Source organism: Octodon degus, unplaced genomic scaffold (genome assembly GCF_000260255.1).
Source record: "Octodon degus isolate 3935 unplaced genomic scaffold, OctDeg1.0 scaffold00079, whole genome shotgun sequence".
NCBI lineage: Eukaryota > Metazoa > Chordata > Mammalia > Rodentia > Octodontidae > Octodon > Octodon degus.
In genome coordinates, this window is record NW_004524655.1 from 7,807,618 (window position 1) to 7,827,481 (window position 19,864).

Sequence of the window (19,864 nt, forward strand, 5' to 3'; positions counted from 1 at the left end):
ATCACATGTGGTGAATTTGCTCGAACATCTATAAGCTGAGTGCCTGGTGTGTGCCTGGTGTGTCCTCCCTCTGCAGCACTTGCCTCTAGTTTTTGTTGTGGTCATTTTCCTAATCTGCGCAAGACTGTCTCAGCCAAATGGCTGGTGCTTAGGTATTTCTGTTCTCTTTGAAGTGTATGTAGCTTTGCAGGAGAAATATGATGGGGTTCCCAGGTGCATGGTGAATCCATAAATCCTAATGTAGGTCTCTCTGCCCTGAAAAATAGATTCTGCTGGGCATAATAGCTGTTATGGTTTGTGTATTGCTGTCCTCCCCCCACCCCCCAAGCCTCCTAGAGTCTTGGGGTGGCTTCTGAAGTTTGTGATTGATTATTTTGGGTGTGGATGCTGCACCTGCCCTGGGGCAGGTAATTTGCATCACAATGCAAGCAGGGTAGAGAGATTAGCTGCTTGGGCTGCTGCTACTCCTCCTTTTGCTCTTGCTCTTTGCCACGGCCATGAAAGGTTGTTTTCTGCGGTGTGCTGCTCTGCTTTGGACCCAGCTGAATATGGACAGAAACCTCCAGTAACTGTGAGCAAAATAAACCTTTCCTTCCTTCAATTTCGATGTCGGGTATTTGTCCCAGCAATGAGAGAAGAGTAACTAAAACAATAGCACATGCCTAAAATCCCTGCACTCAGGAGGCTGAGGCAGGAGGATCACTGTGAGTTTGAGATCAGCCTGGCCTACACAGTGAAACCTCATGCCAAAAAGACAAAAAAAAAAAAAAAAGGAAAGAAATAAAGAAAATAGAACCCTACAACTTCAATCTCTTGGCAACTATGAAATAGTTTTATAACAAGGTGGTGCTTTTGTTTAAAAGCAAATAAAAAATCTTCAAAAGTAATATGAAGTTATATTTGAAATCGAGATAACAAGACATTTTGTGCTACATTGGTAGTCTAGGATTATGCTCCTAAGCATGAACATTGAGAACAGGGTATAGTTTTAATAGCTACTTGAGAAGCATCTGCTAATGCTTCCTCTGTTTCTGGTTATAGGCAGACAGATGGCTTAGGTGATGTTTTGGGGGCTGTGTACACAATAATGTTGAATATATACATATTTATCTTAAGATGGATCATGACCCTTTCTTGGTTATTTAAAAACATAGCTTTCTATGAATTTTTCTTGAAAACTGGTTAGTTTCAGTAGTAAATAGGGCTTATTACTGTAATCTTATGAAGCTTGTGGTTAGATTCTGGAAGAGTGTAAAATAGGGTATACCAGGTTTTAAAATCTAGAATAGGGACAAATACCTTAATGCATGTGTGTCTGTTCACATGTAAGTACCTGCACATCTACAGCAAGAAGGATACTGATGAATGAGGGTATATTTTAAGCATATGGTCTGTGAGGTTTTGTTAGGAAAATTTTATTAGAGAAAGTGGGATTGTAAAGGTTCATTGCTTGGGGAATATGGAAAGTACTGAACCCTGACATGGGGTGATGTAGATTAACACATGGGATTCCAGATCTCTTTTATAATGTTTCCATCAAGCTGTGGCATGTCACTTTGGCATGACTTTTCCAGGTGTGGCTTGGTGCCTTTTCATATTTTTTAGTCTTTCAGAAGATGAATAATAAATAGCAGTCTTACTGAATATAAGTTAGCTTTGTGGTTTTGGCTATGTGGCACATTTTTTCTTTCTTTTGCTACAACTGAGCAAGCTGCCTGTTTTAAGAGCACAAAGGTTTGTACTTCCTATGTAGTCTGTAATATTGACACAAACAAGCTTTTCCTTTGTGGAGGACCCACACTTGTTATGTGTGACTGAAGCATTCCCTCCTTTTTGTAAACCATTCAAACAGCAGTGCTTCTGGTTAGGCACACATGCACATTAGCTCTTCATGTAATCGCAAACCTGCGATTATGAGTGTGGGGGTATTGGTTGGAACTACTATATATGTTTTTGATCTCTCGATATTCACTGGGCTTGATGACACCCATCTTTCCTGACTACTGTTCCCTCCCTCCCTTAAAGTCCTGTTGTAGAGGATTTGTTGAAGTGATGGCTCATTTCATCTTTATGTACTGCTGTAGGAAGGATCTCTGGCTTGGGCCATGATGGGATGGCTGTGGCCAGGTCTGTTAACCTTTGGGTCACTACTGCTTTCTCTCTCTTTCTGTTTTTTTAGTGTGGTTGTGCAGTATGTCTTTATCTATAGTTGTTTTTCCCACTTTGTGAACTGAGTGTAGGAATATTTAGGATTTTGACCTGTTATCTGTAACCTCTCTTTCTAACTCATTTTACCTCTTAAGCATTTTGTAAAAGAATTCAGTCCTACAGAAAATCATTTAAAGCTCAGTAGAATAAGTGCTTCCCTGGCAAGCGCAAGGTCCTGAGTTCAATCCCCAGCATCGCAAAAAAAAAGAAAAAAGAAAAAAGAAAAAGAAAAGATAAAAAAAATCATTTAAATAGTACCTTCTCAATGCATAGGAGAGAAATTAATTGATTACCTATAGTTGATGCCTTAGGTGTCAGGATTTAAATCTCTTCTAAGACCTGAGTTGACAAGGGCTACTTTATGGGGTTCAGTTTTTTGAGGAAGAATACTTACTCATTTCAGTCAGTATTCGGACTGTTCAGTATCCAGCTCACATATTACATGGTGGTTTCCTGGGACAGAGGAAGCTATTCTTTGGGTTCCTTAGTTGCTTCTTTATGAGTACCACAGGTTGTATCATTATATTGTATTATAATTTTCTTATCCCCTTAAAAGTTGGGGGTAGTGGTTAGAAATATATGTTCCTGATTTTTTTTTTAGAATTACATTTATTGGTACATTTTAAGTTTACATAGCAATCACATTCATCATAGGGAATTTGTACCTATACGTGATACAATTTGATTCTTTTGTCCCCATTTCTCTACCTTTCTTTCAATCCCTCTTCTCCTCCTCGCTCTTCTTGATTTCTTGACTCACTTGGATGGAGTATGCAAATTGGATGTCCATTTGTATGGTGGCTTTTATGCAAGGTCCCCAGATTTTGCCTTCTGTACTGTGGTTGGCAGCCTTCACAGTGGCTTCCAGTGAGTCTCATCTAGTATTCACGCTTTTGTGTGGTTTCTGCAACGTTAGAGCTGAACTGTGTAACCGCAGAAAGTGGTGGAATTGATGGAGTGTATTTTTTGAGACTAGGTTATAAAACCTTTCTCTTTGTCTTTTTTGAAGCTACCATATTTTGTAGACATAACACCTGCCCTTGATCTTGCCAGTGGGGAGTTTTATGTATTCATAAAGCGCAGTGGCATGACAGTGAGAAGGATGAATCCCACCTGAGCTTGGGAAATGAAGCCATCTCAATGAAGAGTTTGTTTGAATTAGGTTTTTCCTATGTATAGGAGCTAGAGGTGAAACAAAAAGGAGCCTAGTTAGTTCACCAAACTGAAAAGACAGAAGAGGTGCTTGTGGGTCCAGAAGGGCAAAGGAGTAGTAGCCACATTGCTTTTCCAAACTCCGGAATTTTCTTGAATTTTGAGTTTTCTGGTACTGGACAACTGAGATGTTTGATGGAATGGAATCAAATAATTTATGCATGGTGTGAACTAATATTGTGAGTCACAAAGAGATGAAGGGAGGACCAGCCAAATAGCTCAGCGGATTGGGCACAGGGGTCGGGGGTTAGATCCACGGGCCTGCTGTGCTGGCCCCACCCCTGGGGCACTCTGAGACAGCAATTGAGACTGCGCATGGTGGCTCAGGCCTGTAATCCCAGCTCTTGGGAAGCTTAAACAGGTAGATCACTACCAGTCTGATCTACTAGTGAGACCCTGAACACCCTGTAGACCCTTCCCTAAATACAAAAAAAAAGGGACGAAGGATAGCTTTTTAGTAGAAATCACACATTTCTAGGCTCTTTATTTCATTCTTTATCTTTGTATTTAGTACAGAGTCTCACTACACAGATGGGACTTGCAGTTATCCTTCCTATCTTTCAGCCTCCCAGGTGCTGGGATTACTGGCTTGTGCCACCATGCCCAGCCTCAATTGCTGTCTCAGCACAGTCCAGGGGCAGGCTGGGGATTGAACCCCTGGCCCCCACATCTGCCTAAGCAGGCACTTTAATCCACTAAGTTATTTGGGTGGTCCTTCATTTTTTTCTTTCATGTCCAGTGTGGTTTGAAAAATGGTATTTTTCTTGATAGTGGAGAGAAGAGCCAACATAAGCATTTAGGATCATTGTTAAAATGAAATACTGTTTTTTTCAGTACCAGAAATCAAATTTATAATCTCACACTTGCCAGGCAGGTGCTGTACTGCTAAGCTAAATCCAACCCTATACCAAGATATAAACAGGGCACCTTACCACCCTGTCATTTTCAGGAAAATGACACAGTGAAAATGACACTGGACTTTCTGTCACAGTCCTGCAATGAAACTCCAAAATGAGATCAGATTGTATTTGGAGAGTATCCTTCTTCTCTAGTCTGTTAGTTTTTGCACTTGGTACATGTTTCTTTTCTCATTGCTGGGACAAATACCCGACACTCAAAATTAGGAAAGGAAAGATTTATTTAGCTCACAGTTACTGGAGGATTAGTCCATACTCAGCTGGCTCCAAGGCAGAGTGGTGCAAGACAAAGAGCAACCTTTCATGGCGGTGGCTAAGAATGGAGGGCAAAAGGAATGGATCAAACAGCTTGTTAGCTTCTCTCCCCCTCCTTACATTGTAATGCAAATTACCTGTCCCAGGGCAAGTGCAGCATCTACAACCACAATAAATCACAAACTCCAGAAGCTGTCCCCTGACTGCATGAGGCTTTAAGGGGGGACACATACAAACCATAACAGTAGGTTTGCTGGTCTTCTGTTCTGTAGGTTTAGAATCTAAAGCTCCTATACAGTGATTGTCTTAGATGATAGGGTCTTTTGAACTTAGAACTTGGATCTCTGAGTCTGTTTTTACATGATTTTTTTTTTAACTTTTTCATACTGTGTGTAAAGGATTTTTCTTTTTCTTTTTTTAGTGTAGAAATTGTGGTACAACTGGGGGTGATGGTACACAGCTGTAATACCAGTGCTTGGGAGGCTGAGGCAGGAGGATCACTATGAGATTAAGGCCGGCTTGGGCTGTATAAAGGAGTTAGGGAGTTCAAGGCCAGCATACATTACTTAGCAAGACCCTGTCACCAAAATAAATAAATAAATAAATAAATAAATAAATAAATAAAACAATTGTACAATTGACAGTTAATCTTTTGCCATTCTTTCTCTGTGTAGAAACCTTAATAATAAAAATAGTAGCTGAATTGCTGGGTATGGTGGTATGTACCTGTAATCCCAACTCTTAGGAGGCAGAGGCAGAGGGATCACTGAGTTCGAGGACAGCTTGGGCTACATAGTGAATACCTGACTCAAAAAAAACAGACAAGAACCTAAAAGTAGTCGCTGGTCAGAGCTCGATTTTTGTCATTTTAGGGCTTTGGAAAGTACTTCATGTGTGGTGATAATGAACCTTGTAAAGTTTTTATTAATACAAACAGCCCACTATGGCTTATGTGCCGTAGGTTGGTCACCACTGGTCTATACCGTGTCTTATGTGGAAATAGCCACAATGATGATAAAATCACAGCAGTTCACATTTCTTAGGGCTTCCTCTTAAGTGTTGGGCACTGTGCCAGTAAGTGCCTTCTTTCATCCACTGGTTTGAAAGGAATGGCAGTTTCCCAGTGGTCCTTTTCTGTGTGACCGCAGTCACTGCTAGCACCTGCTAGATTTCCATTGGCTGCATCTCTGTCTCACTGTACATGCTGTTGGCAGCTTTCATTTGCACAAATAGCAGTGCTCCAAATTGGATAAGGATAATAACGCCTGTGGCCCTTTCTACAGATGTGAATGTTTGGCACTTGGCGTTATGGGCAGAGGATTTCATTCAGCACCACATCCTGATGTGTTACGGACTGCCCATTCACTCCTACTGAAATAGATTCTGTGATACCGGGAACACATTAAACTGTCACGTGTGTGGGCCTCTAGTTCTCTGAAGAACTAGAGGATGCCATGGGGAGGGCACCAGCTGCAGAACAATGACTTCCAAATTATGTCATGAGCTGCCAGCCACACGAGCTCAGCACAGCCTCATTACCATATGAAGTACCACAGAAGGGCCTTTTCATTTCTCCTAGTGCTGTGTTTTCAAGTCTCTAGGATGGGGGAGCTCACTCTCCGTTAACAATGGAGCACAAAGTCCTGACAGAAGGAACCTCACAGTGTGCCCCAGGGCTATTTTTGATGACAGTGAGTGGTTGTGACTCACTTAGAGTATGCCTCTGGCAGATGATGGTTTCTGCACCCCCAACCCCCGAGATGAGCAGGCAGTCTGTCCTTTTGTGTTTTCCTGGTCAGCTTCTGCTGTTGCAGTTTACTGATGTGTCCACAGCAGCCGGGCTGCAGGCCTGACAAACTCTGACAGTGGTTTTTACCATATATGGCCATCAGAGCTCTGTGGCTGACAGCTGGCCAGGATAATTTCCTTCCTTTGCTTTGATTGGCTGCATGGCAGCTCAGAGAATGGTGGGATCGGAGTGTGTGGTGAAGAGAAGCCACCGAGTCAAGTGCAAAGAATGTTTAACTCTTTCCTGGGTATCTGGAGAGCTGAGTGTGGGCTGAGCATGCAAGCAATAACTGTTGGCAGAAGTCCTCCTGTGTAATGGGGATAGCCCCTGCCTGGGAAAATGGCTCATAGTAAGAAAGGGCCCTGAGAACTGGTCACTCTGAAATAGACTCAAGGTGTAATGAACACATTTCTGTAGTCATGGCTTGTCTAGAAGCTGCTTTATAACCATATGTAGTAAATTGTCTGCGCCTGCCAAGTTGAATAACTCTGCTTGCTAAGTCTGTGACTGGAGAAGAATCCAGGGAAGAATGAGTAGTAGGCAAGTGATAGGGCACATGTCAGCTTTCTCTGAGGAACAGTGACCTGGGTTTCATTTCTGGCTGAGCTTTAAGTTGTGTAAGTGATACAAGCTGCTGAATTGGGGCTGTACCCTGTCTTGGTTGTTTACAGCCACTACAAGTTAGAGACTGCCAGGCCATGGACTCCAAGGCACCCTTTCCCCATTTAAAAAAAAAGTTAAATTTTTCCGTTTTTCATCCGCACTTCAGGGAGGGTGAGTTTTCATTCTGATGCTGGTGGGTAAGCCAGAGCAAAGCTGTGATTACAAGGGCTAGCTAGCTATATGGGCCTTGCTCTTCATTCAGAGTCCCAGTGGAATGATCTCCATTCTCATCTACTCACTAGGTAGAATTAAACCACCAGTTACTCTACTTTCTAATTTGCAGTGAATGCTTCAGCTAAATATGCTCATAATACTTATATCTGCTCTTTTGCTTTTCAGCTGTTGCTGTCAAGATAGATTTTATTTGACTAGGTTCTGCTTCATCTTAGTTTCTTTACTTTGTTTGTTCTCAGCCCAGAAGTAGCATGTGGAATTATTTGTCTGCTGTGATGAGCAGGAAATAGTAGTTTTTCACTTTATAAGCTTTTTAAGTCAGAAAGTTAGGCAATCTAGTTTCTCTTGTTGTAACTGCATATTTAGGCATAGTTGAGTAAGGAAATGTTAATTTTCCTACTCCTTTGATTTCTTTTTTTTGTTTGCTTTTTGGTACCAGGAATCGAAGTCAAGACTTTGCATTTGTCAGGCAGGTACTTGTGCCATTGAGCTATATCCCAGTCTCTTTTTTATTTCAACAATAAAATATTTCATATTTTTCAGTAACTTTCTTGAAGTTCTTAATCGACTTTAATTTTGGTCTATTTAGTTAATTGTTACAGAAGACCTATGATGGCAAAATTATTTGCTTGACATTGTCACTTCTGTCCATAAAGACTCACAGGTAAGAGAGCTTCACCAACTATACTGCCTCTCCTTGGCTGCTTTGGTTCCTGGCTTCCCTTGCTTACAAGGTAACTTAATCGCCACGTTTTATTCCAGATCACCTCTTCTTACCCTCAAGGTTGGTGTTTCTGGTTCCCTTAAAGTAAAACCACTTTAGAATGTTTTATTCCTGGACCATGAGCTGTCTCTCGGTCACTAGGCTGTCTGCAAAACATACATTATTGCCTGTGTCACTCTTTCTGGTCTCCTGGTGGGTCCCTGTCTTGTTATTCCTGCCAGTCTTCCCTGTCCCATGACTAGTTACCACATAGCTCCTCTCTGGGGAGCAGCAGGAGTTTAAGAGATCCCAAAAGAACATGTATGCACATAAATAATTCTATCATAAGAAAAAGGAAGTTGGAAAGAAAAAAAAAAAGGAAACCCACTTCAATAGATATCCTTTTTTGACTCCTTTGAACTTTGTGTGTGAATGGAGTCCTTATGGTCGGGGTGGAAACTTTGCCTCTGCTTCCAAGCACGTGGTTGATTTACCATTCTCTTTGCTTGAGAATTTAGGGATTCTCACTGTACTGACTCCAAAACAGAAGTGAGTCATCATTGAAATTTGGGCACGTTGAGTGATTTTTGAATGGTGTTTGTTTGTTTGTACAGTCCTTACTCCCTGTGTTCCTTGAGTCAAGTTGTATAAGATGCTTCTGATTGCCTTTCCCAGGATGGGGCAGAGGCTGTTTAGGCCCTCATGCCTGGGGTGGAATAACCGTGTGGGTAATAGGCAGTTCAGAAGTTGGAAAGGACTGGGAAGTGAGGCAGCTGCCTGTGTTGGGCCAGATAGGGAAACAAGGCAGAAAGCACTGAGTCCCCCACTCTTTTTTTTCTTTTTCTTTTTTTTTTTTTAGTACAGGGTCTACAGGGTCTCATTACACAGATCAAACTCGCAGTGATCTTCCTGTTTTCAGCCTCCCAAGTGCTGGGATTACAGGTGTGCGCCACCATGCCCAATCTCCTTCACAATCTCAGCGAGCCTTGGGTGGGACCAGCATGGCACACCGGGACCAAACCCCAGTCACTACACTCTGCCTAAGCAGGTGCCTTAGTCCGCTGAGCTATCAGGCCAGCCCCGAATCCAGCACTCTTGATGGCTTTGCCAGTTGTATGCTGAATTCCAGAATGGAAACTAGGAAGAAACTGTGTGTGAAATACTCAGAACATCTTAAGGGAAACATTTGATTCAACTAATATATGTCACTTTTCACCACCATTAGTGTTTATTAGCCTTGTGAAAAACGTGTGTCAGTCAGTTATGAGTAAAAATAAGCCTGCTGGGTAAAATGTGTGACTCTAGCAAAATGTAATATTTCTCTATTGTTGAGGGAACCTATTGATTATTAATACAGCAGGAGGTTATTCAGCCTAGTTTTATATTGAACAAGTGAGTATATTAATTGAGAACAGTATGTGAAGAATCACTCTTATGTTCATAGTCATTTTGCATATTCTTTTGTATATTATGTTAGGACATAGTAAAAACATTCCAATGATGAATATTCAGAGGGTAAAAATGGCAGTGTACCACTTTTAACTGTTCATCCCCAGGAGGAACTCCTTTATTGAAATATTATCTCTTAAAACTTTTTATATGTGTGTTTGTATACATTTAAGATTTTTTGATTACATATTACTATTTCCCTGTGTATGTAGTTTGTACATTACTTCTTAAGCATGTAGTTCTTTTTGGAATGAGGTAGATAAAAAGGGTACACTGTTAGATTGTGGTGATTTTTCCATTGAAATTGACTTGAAATATACTTAGAACTAGAAAATACCGTTTAAGAGTTAATTGAATTTTGTGTGCCTAAAGAAGAATGTTTTTGCCATTATTTAAATAAGAGACATTTCTTTTTAGATGTTAGATATGGTTTCATATTTACTAGTGCTTACATTTTGCTTCTCTCCCCCATGTCAGTGGGAGGAAAGTGTTACCTAGTATTGTGGGTGTAGTTGAAGCATTAGTCTCCTTTAGCTTTGCTGAATCTTTTTGGCTACTTTTGGAGCTTTTTTTTTTTTCTTTTTTATGTATTTAGTATAGGGTCTACAGGGTCTCACTATACAGATCAGACTCTAATGATTCTCCTGTCTTCAGCCTCCCACACGCTGGAACTACAGGTGTGTGCCACCACACCCAGTCTCAATTGCTGTCTCAGCTCACCCTGGAGGCGGGGCCAGCATGGCATGCTGGGTATCAAACCCCTGGCCCCTGTGTCTGCCTACGCAGGTGCTTTAATCTACTTTTGGAACATTTAAGAACTTTTCTCAAACCTAAAACTAATGAGCAGTGCTGGTATCCAAGATGTTGTCTGCCACAGCAAGGGTTGCCTGCTCAACCATGCCCAAAGCCGTCACCCTCAGCTTGGGCCAGGCACGTTGAAAGTGTGCTGCTGCACCTGTCCCTTATGCCAGCTGTACATATTCTCTGGAGGCTGAATTTTCATTGCATTTCTGTTGCTTGGCTCTAGGCAGGACACTGATCTTTCAGGTACTAAGAATGACTATAGGCCAATGTCCTCACCTGTTTCATCCATGTCCCATGAGTTCATGGACTGGCTCTGGACCAGAGCCTTTGGGAACCATCATAGTCATCATTTTTTGCAACTTGTTGACTTCTAGGCAATCCTAACTCCTTGCAGTTTTAGCTAGGCAAGCATGGTAAAAACCATTCTATGGCATGTAGTTTGGACTAGTAAGTAATCAATGAACCAAAAATGTATTTAAAGCTGGGACTGTAAAGTCTATTAAGCTAAACCTTCAGTGTTCATGCCAAAAAAGCAGTGATATAGGGGCCGGGGAGATGGCTCAGTGGAATAAGTGCTTCCCCGGCAAGCACAAGGGCCTGAGTTCAATCCCTGGAAAAAAAAAAAAAAAAAAAAAAGGAGTGATATATTCTACAGGATACAAATGATATGACTTATCCTTCATGTGAAACAGACCAATTAATAAAATGATATTATTTTTATAAATACAAGCCTCAGGAAATTAAGGGGCTCTTAAAGTAAGTCATCTTTTAGTCAAAAAAGATGTCTAAAAGCTGGTGTTAAATTCTTGTAAATATTCCTTCTAGCCTCACCAACCACATAAATTTGCTGTTCAGAAATGCAGGTAGGGGCCGGGGAGATGGCTCAGTGGAATAAGCGCTTCCCTGGCAAGAGCAGGGGCCAGAGTTCAATTCTCCGGTTCCGTAAAAAAAAAAAGAAATGCAGGTAGGCAGTGCTGTCACTGTGACATGTGGTAGATGTCTTTCTGAATGGGCCCTCACAGGCTAGCAAATTAGACATGGATTCTTTGGTTTATTCACTGGATGGTAAATGAGCATGTGTCATGAGAATGAATGAGAAATACATTCTCATTAGCTGCAAGTATAAAATGTCTTTCAAAATGCTGTCTCATCTTTTCCACGTTAGAAGTCATTATTGTGATTTCTATGTTTGAGCTCTGCACTTTTAATAATACATGCTTATTTGGTGAAATATATATTTTTGTTCTTTTGTTTTTATTTGATGTTATAGCTAAGAAGCTATTTGGAAGTATAAGCCCCTGAAACAAGATAGCTGCTAACTTCATGAACATTAGTATTCAAATGATCAGTGTACATTTAAAATGCCATTTTCCTCCATATTTTCTTCTCACTTCTGTTCTTTTGTCACTATCAGATAGTCAATTCCCTTTCTTTGTACTGCATTATGACACTACTTTTTGATTGTCGTAAGGGTTTATAATGACATTATAACCAGAGGAAACAGCTGCTTGCAGAATATCATTTTTTTATTAACTGTGTGTTTCTCATGGCCAGCTGCCAATAATTTTAACTTGACTTTTGTTCCTTTCACAACCCATGGCTTAGTGGAAATTTTCTTTGCTTAACCATATCTATTGTGGATGGTCAATGATAGTTAATAGTATCTGCCACTTAACTTTCTCTGTGCCACAGTTTCTTTATTTAAAAGTGGGGATAATAAAGTTCCCATATCACAGTCTTGTGGGAACAAAGATAAAAAGGTTTTCAGTAGTAGCTGTCAACATTATCCTCAGGTGGCAGTTGCCCTTTTAGTGACATTTGGGCTCCTTGGAAAATGTTTTACTCTAGTACCTTTAAATTATAAGTTTATTGTGACTTGAAAGAGAAATGATAGAAATGCTTATTATTCTCAGGTATCTTGATTGAAAAATGCTGGTAAATACCTACCTATTTTTATCCAGTGTTGTTTAATTATAACTTTTATGGGAGGGTTGTCTTTCAGTAAACTTCTTAGTGTGTTAATTGAACACAAGTAGTGGCAATACTTACAGATTGCCCTCCAGATTTCTTTGTACCTAACCAAAAGTTCAACTTATACGGGGGCCCAGCCCTAGCTCAGTTCTTTAAGTGGCTGCTTCCACAATGCTGGCAGCCTCAGTTTGCTGTAGTTCGATCCCCACAACACTCCAGCCATGCAAAAGTGCCCTGAAGGCATTCAAGGAGCAAAACACACACACACACACACACACACACACACACACACACACACACACACAAATTCCTTATTCCAAAAGTTCAACTTATATCAGATTGGAAATTATCATTTATTGTTGGAAATTCAAGTTTAGAACTGTATTTTACTATTAAGGATGCCAAATGTGACTTGCTGGAGAGAGCCCAAGACCTTGAGATAGAACAGTTCAGATATAAAAACTGAGGAAGGGCTGGTGAGATAGCTAACGTGCCTTCTTAGGCAAGCTTAGACAACAGGGACCACAGTTTGACCCCTGGCACCACATTCTACTCCAACCCCATCCCCAGGGTGGGCTGAGTTGGCCACCAAAAAATAAAAAAGAAAAAGAAAAGAAAAGAAAATTGAGGGTAATATATAAAATACAAAGTTATTAACAATGTATTGGTATATTTCTCAATTTTATTATATTTCAGGTTTTTTTTTTTTTCCCTCAAAATAGAAAGGAAACATCAAATAAAATACTAAGGTACTCATGATCTCCTCCATGGAGTTAGACACATGTTAATACTTCTGTTTGTTTCATAGCTTCCTTTCTGGAAAACAAAATATACAGTGTAGCTAAAATGTTGTGCCCCGTTCTTCATGTCCTCTTCTTTTATTTCTTCAAATATGTATCATATTTTTGTCATATGCACATATATCATACTTCTACCTTGGGTGTGTAAAAATTCTTTTTTTTTTTTTTTTTTTTGTGGTGCTTAAGATTGACTTTGTGGCTGGGGATGTAACTCAGTGACATAAAACCAGCAGTAAGCTTGAGGTCATCAGTTTGATTCCCAATACAAAAAAAAAAAAAAAAAAAAAAAAAAGATCAACTTGTAAAACTTTGTCTAACTATTTGTTCTCATACTACTGCAGAATGAAATTGCTTCTACCTTCGCCACCATTGGTTTTTTTTTTTTGGGTTTTTTTGGGGGTGGGTGGGTAGAAGGTCTCACTCCACAGCTCCGACTTACAGTGATTCTGTCTTCAGCCTCCCCAGCACTGGGATTATAGGTGTGAGCCACCATACCTAGTCTCTGTCACTGGCCCAGTGTGCCCAGAGGTGGAGCCTGTATGGCATGTGATATGGGGAATTGAACCCTGTGCTTAGCCTTAGTCGCTGAGCTCTCTCACCAGCCCTTTGCCACCTTTTTTTTTTTTTTTTTTTTAATTTCTCTGTATTTTTTTTAGCAATGGATCTCACTACTAGATTGGACTCATAGTGATTCTCCTGTTTATAGCCTCCCAAGAGCTGGGATTACAGGTGCGCACGCCACCACGCCCAGTCTCTTTAAGAATTTTTTTTTTTTTTTTTTGCGGAACTAGCGATTGAACTCAGGCCCTTGCCAGGCAGGCGCTTATTCTACTGAGCCATCTCCCCGGCCCTCATGCCCAGTCTCAATTTCCATCTCAGTGCACCCCAGGGGTGGGGCCACTGAGCTATTTGGCTGGCCCCTTGCCATCATTTTTTAACAGTGCTGCAGTAAATATTCTTATGAAGAATTAAGGAGCATTTTTCTCTGCCATACCTCCTAGAAGGTGCATTGCTGGGGTTAGCATCATCCTGTTACTATGTTACTCTTAATAGGAATTGCAATGGGATATTTTCCTATGAGCACCCTATGTGAGTCTCTCTTTCCTGATTTTTTTTTTTTTTTTTTCTTTTTAAAGACAAGGTCTCACTGTGTAGTACAGGCTGGCCTTGAACTCACTATGTAGCCCAAGCTGGCCTCAAACAGTAGTCCTTTTAGTAGTCCTCAGCCTCCTAAGTGCTACAATTACAGGTACACATTGCCACGCCCAGCTTTTTTGATCTTCTTGCCAGCATTTATATTCAGAGTTTTACATTTTGCCAGCCTTTCATTCCTCTTCTATCCAGATTTGGGATTAAACTCAGGGCCTTATATGTGCTACATGTGTTCTACCACTGAGCTACATTTCCAACCCTTTTGCTGCTTGTTTGGTAAAACAGGGTCTCACTGTGTATTCTGGGCTTGAACTATGTAGCCTAAAGCTGGCTTGAAACTCCCAGTAGTCCTCCTGCCTTTCAGTTCCCAAGTGCTGAAATACAGATACACACAACCACACATGTCCCTTAGCTAGTTTTGATGATATAAAATGCTACCTCATTATTTTAATTTGTAATTCCCTAATTACCAGTGAGATTGTCTTTTATACACCTGTTGGTTTTCAGGTTTCCTTTCCTATGAATTCTCTGCTCTTATCTCTGCCTATTATTCTGTTAGAATTGTAGAACCCAGGGCCTCAAGCATGCAAAGCAAGCCTTCTACTACTGAGCTACATCCTTTGCACTGTTTTAAGGGTTTTAAATTGTGTTACAATACGAATATAATTTTGACTTATACTACTTTGAATTTGTGCCTCTTGAATCTAAAGACTTATGCCCCTAATTTAACTGGAAAAACTCTTAGCCATTATCTTTTTTGTCTATTTGTTTTGGAGGAATTTTTTCTTTTTTCTTTTTGGCGGAGTATCGGGAACCAAACTCAGGACCTCATACTTTCCAGCAGTCACTGCACCACAAAGCTAAACCCCTTGACCTTGGAGGAATTAAAAAATTTTTATTCTGTTTTACTTATTGGTACTGGGGGTGGAACCTAGGAGCTCTCCATCACTGAGCTACATCCCCGTCTAGTTTTATATATTTTACTTTGAGAATTGCTGAGTTGCTTAGGCAGGATTTGAGTTTGCAATCCTTTTGCCTCAGCTTCCCTCAGTGCTGGGATTATAGGTTTATGCCACTACACCTCACTAGGAATATATGTTTGAGTGTCAGACTAGAAATGTTTTAAATTGTGAAATATCACACATTCAAAAAATAGCTATATCTGTAGTTTAAATTATATTTATAATTTGATAATTATATAAGATAGAACAAACATCTTGAGTGTGCTGCCATCTGCTTATGCAAAAGAACATTACCAGGGGTACAAGTCACTCATCTCATACTGGAGTTTGTGGGGATTCAGTAAAAGAATTTGGTAAAACTGCCTGGCTTAAGGCACTTAATAACTGTTTCTTTGAGCAGAGACATGATCAGAGATAGGACAGAATGGATTCCAACATTGGTAAATTTCGGGTAACATTTGTTGAGCACTTCTGGTGTTGGTGTAGTAAGTATTTTGTCTCGTTTAGTTCTTTTTTTTTTTTTTTTAAATTTTTTATTTATGTGTGTGTGTGTGTGTGTGTGTGTGTGTGGCCAGCTCAGCCCACCAGGGGGCGGGCTGGCTGGCATGTGGTGCTGGGGGATTGAACCGCGGTCCCTCTGATTTGCTTAGCTTGTTCTAAGTAGGTGCTTTAGACCACTGAGCCATCTCACCAGCCCCTCATTTAGTTCTTACATCATTTCTTTGTCGGTTTTCTGAGAGACAGGTCTCACCTTGAAGTCCAAGGTAGCTTTGAACTTACTATGTAGCCTAGGCAGGCCTTAAACTTGGGATCCTCCTGTTAAGCTCCATAAATACTGATTATAGTATTATAGTGATGAGCCTCCCTACATCAATGCTTTTTTAAAAAATGTATTTAGTACAGGGTCTGCAGGGTCTCAATACACAGATTGGACTTGCAGTTTTCAGCCTCTGAAGCACTGGGACTACAGGCATGCACCACCATGCCCAGTCTCAGTCGCAGTCTCAGAGTGCCCCAGGGGAGGGGTTGGCATGGCACGCGGGGATCAAACCCTCATCCCTGTGTCTGTCTAAGCAGGCACTTTAATCCACTGAGCTATTTGGCCAGCCCTTTACATCAATTCTTTTTTTTTCTTTTTTAATTTTATTTATTTGTGGTGTGTGTGTGTGTATGTGTGTGTGTGTGGCCAGCTCAGCCCACCAGGGGGCGGTGCTGGTTGGCATGTGGTGCTGGGGGATTGAACCGCGGTCCCCGTGCTTTGCCAAGCTTGTTCTAAGTAGGTGCTTTAGACCACTGAGCCATCTCACCAGCCCCAATTCTTAAAGAATGGGCTGTTAATATTCTAGTATTATAGATTTGGAAATGAACTTGTGGGCTCTGGTAATTTTGCCACGAACCTTTCTCAGACAGAAAATGCCAAAGCCACAGTGTGGTTTTCATCTCTTTGTACTTTGCTCCTGCCTGTTAATGACCCAAATAGTTATTTTTTATAATTTTCAGATTCTATGTGATATGGTGTTCATTGGTATTTTCTTATAAACCCCTTTGCCTCCCAGTGCTGGGGATGAAACTGAGGACCTGTGAGCATGCTAAGCAAATGCTGTACCACCAAGCTACATCCCCAACCCCTGGGTTTAATGAATTTTGAAGGGCAAGGCTAAAGATGTGAAGAAGCCTAGGCATTATTTGGTCTGTGATAGGGCTGTCTTTAAGAATTTGCCCTTCTCTGCAGAGCATTTCCTAAGACTTGTGATTCTTCCACAGGCCTCGCTGAATGTTGTTGTGTGTTTCCCTACCCCTGAGCCTGTCCAAATGGACCATGTCTCATGCCACACTGTAAATAGCTATTTAAATGTCTGTCCTGTTCACATCTCTGCCTCTAGTCTTCGGCATTGTTTCTGACCCATAAAAGTTCATAAAAATATATATTCATTATTTCTTAATGATGGAATAATATAAACATTATGTAAGAACTTGTAATAAGGGAGTTTTTATTGAGTATTATATTCTAGATACTATAAGGTTTTTTTTTACCTGTTTCACACAATTATAATATCCAGGCTGATTTACCTAAACACATTCTCATTTAATCTCAGCATAATCCTGGGAGTTAATACCTATTTTGTAGATGGTGAGCTGGAGTTTAAAGAGATAAATTGGTTTGTCAATCAATTTATCAGTGCAGGGCTGGCCTGGTAGCTCAGTGGACTAAAGCACCTGCTTAGGCAGAGCATAGCTGTGCTGGCCCTGCCTGTGGGACATGCTGAGATAGCATGGTGGTACATGCCTGTAATCCCAGCACTTGGGAGGCTGAAAACAGGAGAATCACTACGAGTTTGATTTACGTAGTGAGACCCTGTCGACCCTGCTAAATACAGGAAAAAAAAAAAAAAAAAAAAAGATTAACCAGTGCTTTAAGTCCTAGAGCCTTGATTTGAACCTACACCTGTGTGACTTCAGAGTGTAAGGTTGAGGCATTTTAGCACATTACTTCTCTGGGTATTTCCACTGTCAAGTCAAATTGGAGAAATCAGTTTCCTGATCTTTAAATATTGCTAAGAATCCTGACCCCATGTTGAGACAACTTCCATAGCAAGAAAGCAGCAATAGCAACTGGGTTCATTTACATAGTGCAGTGATTCTGTTTGCGCACCTGCTTTTAGAGCATGTGCAGTCTTGGCATGTATTGACATTTAACCTTGTTTTTTTTTTTTTTTTAAATATATTTCTGTATTTTAGGGAAGGGTCTACAGGGTGTTCAGGGTCTCACTACTAGATTGGACTCGTAGTGATCCGCCTGTTTATAGCCTCCCAAGAGCTGGGATTACAGGCACATGTCACCACGCCCAGTCTTTAACCCTGCTTGTAGAAAAACATTTTTGTATATTGTACACCTGTTGCTATAGCAGTTGTCCTGGGTGACACAAAATCGGTGTGAGCCAGGTGTGGTGGTGCACACCTGTGATCCCACCACTCAGGAGGCAGAGGCAGGAGGATCACTGCCAGTTCGAGGCCCTGGGCTTCATAGTGAGTTCAAGGCCAGAATTACAGTGAAACTCTTGTCTCAGAAAACCATTAAAAAAACCCCAAAAACCTGGTTGGCATATTAGGGTTGAAATATGAAACATGAGGAAATTGTGGTGACTGTGCCCAGCGTCAGACTTCACCCTTAATGAGATGTGAACTGAATAATGGGTAGGGTTGAAACTGGTAAACTGTCTGGTGACATTGCTGTTGATTGAAGACTGGAGAGACTGAGACGTTGCAGATGTATGTTCTGTCCCCATAATCAGTAGCTAAAGCTTTTTAAAATTTTCACATTTTGAATAATATGAAAGGGTTTTTTTTGGGGGGGGGGTAATGAAGACTGAGCCCTGAGCCTTCATATTGAGCTATATTCCCAGTTCTCTTCTTTAATTTTTTGAGGCAAGGTCTAACTAAATTGCTGAATTGCCAAGATTGGTCTTGAGTTTGTAATCCTATTTCCTCAGCCTTCCAGAGAGCTGGGACTATAGGTGTGCACCACCATGCTGCACTTTTTTCCTCCTCAATAGAATCATATCCATGATTTTCAATTTGCCTGTTGTAGAGTTTTATTTTGGTAAAAAGGACTTACGGATTCTGTTATGTTTATTAATGTAAGTTTGGATCTTTGGAATTTAATGGCATGTTCTTGGTGAGAGCTATTTCTAGAAATGAAAGTTTACAATTCTTACTAGCCGATGTTGACATATAAATGGCATCTTGCATAGATAGTTGAGAGTTTTAGGGGGAGATAGTAAAGGAGAAATAGGCTAATAGGTTTGTTTGTTTCTTCTTTCAGACGGGCAGAATTGACAAATCCTATCCTACAGTATGTGGCCACACAGGACCAGTGCTGGATATAGACTGGTGCCCACACAATGATCAGGTCATTGCCAGTGGTTCAGAGGACTGCACGGTTATGGTAAGCCCCAGGGAACTCATATACACAGGCCAGTGAACTTGCCTGCAGCCCCTCCCCCACTGCAAGTTGCCTTGTTGGATTATAGAAGGATTTAGCTACATTGAAGCTGAATTATTGATAACCTTTTACAGCCCCTTTATTAACAGGTTGTACTATATAGTCTGCTCTTCTTTTGTGTGACTGTATATGTGTATATGCTTATTGAGAGTTTACCTCTGTTCTGTGTGAAGATTTGAGAGATTAAAATGACTTTGGAATAATTTTGTGAATGCTGTTAGACTACATGCCCTCTTACACCCCAAAAATGATAAAAACTGCTGTCATAAACTTCCTGTTACAGTGCAGTAAGGTGCAACATTTATGCAGATAAAACAAGCCATGTAATAGGCATTGAGACAATAAAAGTTTTAGCAAGTGCTTATCTCCAGGCTAATGTCAGAATGTTTTCTGTCTAGTGGACAGTGTTTATGAAACTTTTTTATGAAGATAAACAATTGCATTTAGATTTTGGGAATGCAGTATATATGAAGACAGTCTTGGGAATTTGTTTTTTTATGTCAGTGTCTTGCTGTTACCTAGGTTACTCCTGGGCTCAAACATCCTACCTCAGCCTCTTGAGTAGCTAGTGTGCCCAGCTTAAGAGCGCTGTTTATGTAACACTTGTTCTTGTCAGTGGTCTTAACCTTAAAATAGTGATTATCAGTTTGGATTATTTTGTAATACTTGCCAGAATTAGGTTGTAAAGGTTACACAAAAACATTATTTCATTTGGGGCTCCTACTCTCCTTTGCTTTGTAAATTCAAAAGTGGGGGGTAGAGAAGAGGGATAGTTAAAATGTTTACAAACTTTAATCTCCCT

General features: G+C 40.6%; 1 protein-coding gene across 2 annotated transcripts in view; it reads left to right on the forward strand.

Annotated features, from left to right (window-relative positions):
- The window catches only part of Coro1c (coronin 1C), an 87,806-nt gene that overhangs the window by 39,457 nt on the left and 28,485 nt on the right, over positions 1–19,864 (forward strand). For both annotated transcript variants that reach the window (XM_023720924.1, XM_023720925.1), the window contains exon 3: positions 18,883–19,005. In XM_023720924.1, coding sequence (XP_023576692.1) covers positions 18,883–19,005 — 123 coding nt within the window. The remainder of the gene's footprint in view (positions 1–18,882; positions 19,006–19,864) is intronic.